Source organism: Sander vitreus, chromosome 12 (assembly GCF_031162955.1).
Source record: "Sander vitreus isolate 19-12246 chromosome 12, sanVit1, whole genome shotgun sequence".
Taxonomy (NCBI): Eukaryota; Metazoa; Chordata; class Actinopteri; order Perciformes; family Percidae; genus Sander; species Sander vitreus.
The window spans coordinates 8,492,279-8,501,744 of record NC_135866.1 but is presented as its reverse complement, the minus strand read 5'-3'; the positions used below and the strand labels follow the sequence as shown (position 1 = coordinate 8,501,744).

The 9,466-nt window shown below is 40.2% G+C and overlaps 1 protein-coding gene across 1 annotated transcript; it reads right to left on the bottom strand.

Moving 5' to 3' along the window:
* Window positions 1-762: 762 nt before the first annotated feature.
* On the bottom strand, window positions 763-7,104 carry LOC144526669 (uncharacterized). The gene is made up of 6 exons (XM_078264283.1): window positions 6,731-7,104; window positions 6,500-6,620; window positions 5,840-6,090; window positions 1,556-1,660; window positions 1,325-1,445; window positions 763-1,201 (listed from the first exon to the last, which is right to left on the bottom strand). Exons 1-6 carry the CDS (start codon window positions 6,795-6,797, stop codon window positions 1,012-1,014), a joined length of 855 nt encoding a protein of 284 aa, XP_078120409.1. The 5' UTR covers window positions 6,798-7,104; the 3' UTR covers window positions 763-1,011.
* Window positions 7,105-9,466: the final 2,362 nt, after the last annotated feature.

Genomic DNA, 9,466 nt, shown 5'->3' with positions numbered 1-9,466 from the left:
AGTTAGAGAGTAAATGCCGTAAACATATTCTTTGTAAACTTGCCATTTTTAGCGTGTAGCTTGCTAGCTCAAAGTGTTTTTGATGCGAAGAGACTTTGAGAACATCAACACACAGAGAGCAGAAGGTGAATGGCGAATGTCAGGCACTTATCCTGAAAACTTACTTCCGTTGATCCAGACTAACCACATGCCATCACAGTCACAAACAGACCAGCCACGTCACATCCCAATATGGTTTCTGTAAAACAACCCTGCAATTACCAATGTCAAAACGGCAGTGTTTGTTGCATATTATATCACAGTGTAACAATTACAGCATGTTTATATGTGCATATCATCATGTGCATGATTATGGTCTGGCAGTAAATATTCAAAAAGCCACCCATGTCTATGTAATATATTCTACCTTCCAACAGTATTTATTCCAGTTTTATTTTTGCATTGTCATGCACTACTTGCACAGTACAGCTACTAACCTGACCACAATATATACAATATGAATTTGTATGTGTATATAGACACTGTAAGATTGTCTGTCCAGCTGATGTTGCTACTTTTTGTACATCAACAGCTGTATCTATGCTGTTCATCTGTATCTAGATCTAGAACTTGTTTTCTCTGTTTAGCTTTCTATTGCATGCTGGTTTCTTTCCTGTACATGTGTTATTTGCCCTGTGTGTTAACACCAGAGCTATATATTTCTTCAAACATACCAATTCTGTTTCACATAATGTTCCATTTGTTCATAACAAAAACACCAAATCTGCTCAAAAATACTTTATTTATTAAATGAAAAATTATGCTTTTTTGATAGACATACACACATTTTTACAACAAGTTATGATCAACATATATATAAATATGTATTGAATATTTGATAGATACAATAATATATATAGTATAAAAGGCTGTTTTTGTTTCAGGTTTGTTTACTATTCATGCAATTTAGCTGCACCTGAAGGAAAGAGTAATGTTTGCATTACACGCACGTTTTCTCTGCCCCTTCCTCCATTAGCATTCCTTCTGTGGTGCGTTTGTTGGTGCAGTGGACACTGGTGTGATGTTGCTTGTTGAGCCCTTAATCAGTCCTGTCTTCTGCGTTGTTGTTTTTCCTTTCTCCTTGTCCACCTTCCGAATGGCTTTTTTTGCCCGGTCACTGTTAGGGTCGGAACAAATCCTCTTTCCATTCTTTGTCTGAAACCTGCAAATCATTGTGAACTGTTAATGGTATCGTAATGCTGTTTTAACATGGTCTTTAATTGAGTTTTTTCTTAAAGAGGTAGTTTATCCAAGTTAGAACAAAAACTTGTGCAGGACCACTTACACTACGGCTGTGATTGGACAGAGGCCTTCAGACTGATTGGTGTAATCCACAATTCGTTCAAGTGGGACTCTTCTTAAAGTGTTAGACCACTGGAGACAACAGCTGGCCACCGGTCCATTGGCTAAACAAGACAGACATAGAAAAAGAAAGATTAAGTACCCTTAATTTCACCCTGCCAAACACTCTGACCATACACTCAATCAAAAAGCCTGAACGTTTTGCAGTACTCACTTGCATGGGCCATGCTCATCCACGTGATGAAGCAGAGAAGAGCGGCTATCACCGGGCGGAATCTCATCTTCTGGCTTTGTCCTTCAGTTGTGGAGTGCAGTATCTCTCAGCACAGACTTATACTATCTGAATCACTCACACACAATAATCCTGCTGCTTGCTTGAGTAGTATTCAAAGCAATGAATCAAGACAGTCTTTCTCACACAGCAGGAGTGCAGGAGCACGTTTATGTCTTTCCGATTAGCGTACTTCTCTCTGTCTTTCTGATCACTCAAGTTTGAATTTTGGCTCTTATAAAACACAAGCCCCCTCCGCCTCTCCCCCACCATCACACCCCTAACCCGTCACCATGGAGCATAGTCGCTATAGACGTGCAGTGGGGAGAGGAAAGAATAAGAAACCAAAGGTGAGAAACAGATCACTTACCACAATGCAACAAGTATACAACTGTAGCATAACTCAAAAGCAAAAACCTTTCATAGATAAAATATGTGTACACATACACACAGATAGTCATCACTTTCCTTTACACTCACTCTGAAAGCCACAAGCTGCCACTACTTTAAGAGTCACTGATATTATGAAAGGGTTGGTGGCTGGAAAGAGCATTGACATTTGTTTTAATTTTTTTTTATTTTTTTTTATTAATGTCAGATTAGGTCTAGGTAAATTTCTTTTAGTTAAGATGAATGATATGTACATGATATATTTATATGAGAAATGCTTGTACCACATTTAAAATATCGACCTAGATAGGTTGTTAACAACCAGTGTTGGGGGTAATCAGATTACATTTGTCTGTAACCGCAGTAATGTAACGTATTACTGTTGATTACTTCGTTAATCATATTACGCGTTACTTGCGTTACTGGTAGAGAGGCACCGATTACAATTTTTAGGCCGATTCCGATTTTCTTTGAGTTAGGCCAGCCGATACTGATTTTAGCCGATTCCGATTTCATTTTTTCGAACCACTTTACAGCACACACAAATATTTATTTTCTATCTTTTCTTTAATAGAAAATTTTACATTTTGCATAGAACATAGAACAGTTTTTGAATAATCAATCACTATAAAATAGAACTATATAAATTACTCCTGGTGCGGGAAATTCACACACATCTAAAGTGCAATGTTACGGAAGAACCATTATCTTCTTCAATATCCAACTAAACAAATGTGATATATTTAGCATGTATGAAAACAGGTAATGGCAATAAAATAATATATAAATAACAAATAAAAAACAAAATAAATATAGCCTTGCAGTATAAAGATATTTCTCAAAACACACACACAGGCCTGTTTGAACGTCAACAGTAACGGTACCTGAAAACAGCGTGTAGTTCCTTTTTTAGCAAGTTTGCTTTATGTGTCATTTTGCATAAAAATTAACACTACCGTTGCTGTCAACGGGCTTATCTGCTAACGTTAGTTACCGACTGTTACCTCAGAACAATCCAGCAAATAGACGGTAGGCTACCCTAGAGTGCCGTTACCTGAAACAGATGATTTAACGTCACCGCTCATTTTACACACAGTTTAGCAACAAAACCAAACACAGAGGGAAGATTACTACGTTTTTAATGTTTGTTTTGAGCGCTATGCACCCCCACTAACCTAGAAAGCGTTTTAAACAGTAACGTTAGTACAGCGTGTCGGAGGAATACAGCGTCTCTTTTTTTTCTTTTTTGTCTCCTACAGCGGCCAGCGGGGCGTAAGAGGCAGAGGGACCACAGCGTTTGCTAACGTTAGCTTCTTGTCTCATCTGGGGTCTGATAAACAGTAAATTCATCAAAGTCAGTGTGCCCGACGCTATTTTCCGATAAACTGTAGCTGTCATATTTCACGGGACCCGCGTGAGTGCGGTTTTCATGTTCCAGATTTTCAGCCTCAGAGGGGAGCGAGAGCATCTGACTGTTCGCCTGAGATCAGTAGAGCAGACGGCTCTGCAGAGCCGTGTATAATTACGACTTCATGACATTTCATAAATGACAGCTGATTGAGCGGCAGTGCGCCGCTGCTACATGCATATAGCGGAAACCCTGCATGTGCACGTGTGGTGCTGATGTTGCGCGATGTAAGTCCTGCGGTGCCCAAGTGAATTTGACCGGCATAAAATCGGCATATGTCAGACTGATCGCCGATGACGTGAAAATCGGCCAATTCCGGTCACCGGCCGGTCAATCGGTGCATCTCTAGTTACTGGTTCTTCAACTAGAAGAGAGAAAAACAAATCAAACGTCCCTTTTCGTCGTTTGCGTAACATGAAACAAAAATGGCAGAGCCACTGCTCTTTTGAGTGGTGGAGGTATCCCCTATTCTTCAAATTAAATGCACGATTTTTGAAGGTCTCGTTCTCATCTCGGAATCAACCGCATTTTTACTTGATCACGGTTAAGAGGACTCGGGATTTTATTTCAAGACCATAACTGCAGGGATATTACTAAATTGCCTCTGCATGGTCTGATTCATGCCTTTAAAACTTGCAAATGCAACCAATAACTTGACTCTAATTTGAAATGTGTTACTGTAAACCCCCCTATTCCCTGCCCCCTTTACACGCACTTCCAAGAAAGTGAATGCGGGAGAAAGGAGAAGAGGCTCCGGCTGTCTAACACAAATCTGGTCTTGGTCTTGACTAGGCCTCGCCCTGCTTTGGTCTTGGTCTTGACTCGGTCTCAAACCTTCAAAGTCTCGGTCTTACCTCGGTCTCGATACACTCTGGTCTTGGTGATGACTTGGTCTCGGTTTAGGTGCTCTCAACTACAACACTGATGCTAACACAAAGCTAGTCACTAAAGACCCCCGGACCCTGAGTGATGCGGACTCTGATGAATAGAGTATGTTGCCGACACTAGCCAAGCAGCCAAGCAGCCAAGACTTGATTTTTTAACAGCAGGCAAACCAAGCAGAGATAAATAGGCTTGTGGGATTATACACAGTGGAGGACATGTTTCCTGTTTGGACATTGGAATCGCCAGCTTTCCGAAACATACTGGGCAAGATACAGGTAACGAAGAGGGGACGGCCGCCCTCAGACAGGAACAATTTTGCAAGCTACCGTGTGTATGTCTTGTGTATGTACTCATTATAATAAGAATGTGTGTTGATCTGGGCATATATGAGGTTTAACTTTATATTGTTATTTGGCAAGTAAGTTATGGTGCATCTCAGGTGATATTACGTAGTAATCCAAAAGTAATGTCAGCAGTAGTGTAACTAATTACTTACAGCAGTGAGTAATTCAGTAAAGTAAGGCATTGTTGTAGAAAAAAGTAACTAGTAATGTGTAATCCATGACTTTTTTTGAGTAACTACCCCAACACTGTCAACAACACACACACACACACACACACACACACACACACACACACACACACACACACACACACACACACACACATTAATGACAGTGACCCTCTCAACAAAGTTTTGCTTAACAGCCCTGTTCACCCATAGTACGCCCACACGTACCATGGGTGTACCATGTGGGTATAACAGAGATTCTCAATTTGAAAATGCTGTGTGTGTATATATTTATATGTATGTGTGTTGTTATGTTTATAATTCCTACTTGTAGTACATAACAGCTGAGTATTAGGGGTCGCGTTGCATTCGAGTCGCGATTCAAGCTCTACCGATACAAAATCGATTCATAGAATTCCAGAAATCAATTCATTTATTTTTTTATTGTATGTCTACTGCAATCACATGGGAAAATCAACTATATTTACATACTGTGAATCTTTTTTCTTTTAAATCGAGAATCGTTTATTCACTACATTTTGTGAATTGTGCACCCCTACTGAATATATGCTGTTCATCTGTGTCTAGATTTGTTATGTTGAATGCTGGTTTCCTTCCTGTACATTAGGTAATTGCACTGTGTGTAGACACAATGACAGCTACTGAGAACAGGTACTGCATGTGTCATCATACTAAAACATACCAATTCTGTTTCACATAATGTTCGTTTTGTTTATAAAAATACACACACACCAAATCGGCTTAAGAAGACTTTATTGGCAATTGACTGGAAAAGGTAGAAAATGATGCTCTTTGATGATCAACATACACACGTTTATGACAACAAGGTAGGATCAACATATATTTAAATACGTATTGGATATTTAATAGATACAATAATATATTAAAAAAAAAGCTGCTTTTGTTTCAGTTTTGTTTACTGTTCATGCAATATAGCAGGACAAGTCCAAATGGAAAGAGTAATGTTTTCTGACTGTGGTAGCTTTGAATTGTCTTGTGATTCCTCACACACGTTTTCTCTGCACCTTCCTGCCACACCTGGACTTCTTCCTCTGGCGTCTCCTTCCATTTCTGCATTCCTTTTTCCGCGCGTTTGTTGGTGCAGTGGACACTGCTGGTGGGATGTCGCTTGTTGATTCTTCATTCAGTCCTTTCTCTTGCAATGCTTTTTTTTCTTTCTCCTTGTCCACCTTCCGAATGGCTTTTTCTGCCTGGTCACTGTTAGGGTCGGAGCAAATCCTCCTTCCATGCTTGGTCCGAAACCTGCAATTGATTGTGATCTGTTAATGGTATTGTAATGCTGTTTTAACACTGTTTTTAATTAGGTTCTGATAAACAATGTTCTTAAAGATGCAGTTCATCCAAGTTAAAAGCCATAACATGTTTTCTCACTTTCCTTTAGTTGAATCTAGCCATGCAGATAGTTTGAAATATTCAAGCTCAATGAACTGTGTCCCTGCTACTCTAAATAATCCACCGTTCTTGCTGTGAACTGTTTTCAAATGAACTATTTTCCAGTAGAAAGTTGTTCCAATGAAAACTGTTGAAGAAGTGAGGACATGTGATGTTTTCTTTGTAATTTGGGTGAACCCACACTTAAAAAGTACACGGGAGTACATGTGGATATTTGTTTGCTTAATTCTATACAATGTGAATTTGCAGGACCACTTACACTATAGCTGTGATTGGACAGAGGCCTTCAGACTGATTGGTGTAATCCACAATTCGTTCAAGTGGGACTCTTCTTAAAGTGTTAGACCACTGGAGACAACAGCTGGCCACCGGTCCATTGGCTAAACAAGACAGACATAGAAAAAGAAAGATTAAGTACCCTTAATTTCACCCTGCCAAACACTCACACCATACACTCAATCAAAAAGCCTGAACGTTTTGCAGTACTCACTTGCATGGGCCATGCTCATCCACGTGATGAAGCAGAGAAGAGCGGCTATCACCGGGCTGAATCTCATCTTCTGGCTTTGTCCTTCAGTTGTGGAGTGCAGTATCTCTCAGCACAGACTTATACTATCTGAATCACTCACACACAATAATCCTGCTGCTTGCTTGAATAATTTTCAAAGCAATGAATCAAGACAGTCTTTCTCACACAGCAGGAGTGGCATGCACTTACATGATGAGCGGACTTCTCTTTGTGTTGAGTCAGTTTGGATTTTGGCTCTTATAAAACACAAGCCCGTTCCGCCTCTCACCCACCATCACACCCCTAACCCGTCACCATGGTAGACAGTTGCTGTAGCCGCACAGTGGGGAGAGGAAAGAATGAGTTCACCTCTTACAAGCCATGAAGAAACAGACCATTTACCACAGTCCTACCCACAATGCAACAAGTACACAAGCGTAGCATCACTGAAAAGTACAAACCTTCATAGATAGGTGTACACATACACTCATCATTTTCCTTTACACTCACTCAGAAAGCCACAAGCTGCCTCTACTTTAAGAGTCACTGATAGTATGAGGGTTGGTGCTTTGAATTAATGTAATATTATTATCATTAAATGTTATATGCGTGCTAGGGAAATTTATTTATTATTATTCAGATAAAATGATACTTCAATGATTAATTCGTATTAGAAATGCTTGTACCAGGTTAAACTCAAAATAACTACCTATAACAACAACACATGCACATGTGCGCAAGCACACACACACACACACACACACACACACACACACACATCAATGCCAGTGACCTTCTCAAACAAGCTTTACTTTACGGCCCCATTCACCCACACTGGTGGTTGAACTTATTTTTGGCTCTTTTTTTAAGAATGCATGGGTGTTTCAATGGCATCGCCCTGAATGTTAGCATTTACAACTACGGTATGTAACCTAAATCTTCCCTTTGGTGAACTTTGACATTCAAATTCCAGCTGTTTGACAACCTTAAACCCTCTTGACAGTGATGAAAACCGAGGCTGTTGTGTCAAAAATGGAGGAAGCTTTCATGTTACTTCGAACTTTAAAATATATCACTCAGTATATCTTGGTCACAATTATCTGTAATAAAAATGTTACCTTGGATCTTCATCAAACATTTTGTATGTGTTTACCTGCTTTTTTAAACTCTCAAATATAGATGATGGTATCAGCTCTAACCAGTGCATGGAGTGCACTTACTTCAACATGAGCAGCCTTTGACGAATGAGGTGGTAGTTTTGAATGGAGAAAAGCCAGCTTTATTTTTACAACCCACTTGAACTACCAGGAGGAATGGGTTAAAAATATATAGTGGGAGGAGGGGGGAAAATAGTATTGAAAACACATGTATATAGGAGTTTAAGGGCACACATAGAGGAAAGCAGGGGCATGAACGGTGTATACAGAAGAAAGCGTGCGTCAGTCTTTCAAGTTTTAACACAGCGTTTATCCAATCGTAAAGCCAGGCAAACTGACAATGTAATGGGCTCAATTCAAAGCTTAAAGTGAGAAAGAAAGAGACCGAAAAGGAGTGAAAGTGAAAGAGATATATAGAGGAGGTGAGGGCGATAAAGAGGCAGAGAGCTAAACGGCAACACAAAGAGGATCCTTTGAAATCAATTGAAGGAAGAGTTGAAGCAAAACTAAGATACAACAATGTGTGAATGTGTGAAGCGAAAAACTGAAAAATCCGAAAGGAGAACCGAAACCTATATTATGTATCTGGGCCCTGTGGTACATCTCAGCCAGACCATCATTATACCACTTCAACACCAACATCAAAAATAAACACCTGATTGGCCGTCCACATGCTGTCAGGGTGGAAAGCTCATGTTAGCTTCATGCCCTTGACTCCTTCAGTCAACAACAGCAAATCCCAAGACACAGCAACGCCTGTCGTCCCAAATGTCCAGTCATTAAAATCAATGAAAACTTGGCTGGTGTGATGCTGTCAACCAAGCACAAAATGCACACAAATACATACATTAGAGAATATACACAAACCCACATGCGAACGAGCACACACATAATGACCTGCCTGCACTGATGTACTTTTCACGCATACACACACATCCACACCCAGTATCCCAGCCTCATCATTATCATCCCAGTGGCAACAGGGTTTGTCAGAGGAGAAATGCCTGGCTGGATTATTAGTTCCTTTCTTTTATTCATTAGTTGTTGTCCTGGGCAGCAGCCAGGGCTGTTGGTTGGCCGACAGCGTGGCTGATAGGTATTAGTCTCCTGATAAAGCAAGAGAGTGGAACGTAGCATCGCAGGAAATTACAATCAATACTGACTCTCATGTCCTCATCCGATATCGACTGCAAATGGGAATGAGAAGCACATCGTCGACCCCCTATGCATGGACACAAGGGCACGCTTAAAAAACATGCATGCATGTTAACACACAAAGACTCCTCACATCCTGGTCACAAACTGTTCAACCTCCTTCCCTCTGGTAGGCGATACAGGGCACTGTTCACCAAAACCAGCCGACACAAAGACAGCTTCTTTCACCAAGCAGTCACTCTGTTGAACACTCAGAAATAGCCCCCACCGTTACAATGAACAAAGTCAATCAACACTGTTCTGCTCATCTGCCTCATGTATAGTTCAATCTTACAATTACAATATTGTTATTAATATATTACCATTTATCTGAACTGCCTTGCACTATATTTATATTTAAATCTTA

Bases quoted from the DNA above. Each gene is read 5' to 3' on its own strand.
- LOC144526669 (XM_078264283.1), bottom strand. From the start codon at position 6,797: ATGAGATTCAGCCCGGTGATAGCCGCTCTTCTCTGCTTCATCACGTGG. The intron at 6,091-6,499 runs GTAAGTGGTCCT...AATCAATTGCAG, and splicing joins TGTCCAATCACAGCTATAGT to GTTTCGGACCAAGCATGGAA. The intron at 1,446-1,555 runs GTGAGTACTGCA...TGTCTTGTTTAG, and splicing joins GATGAGCATGGCCCATGCAA to CCAATGGACCGGTGGCCAGC.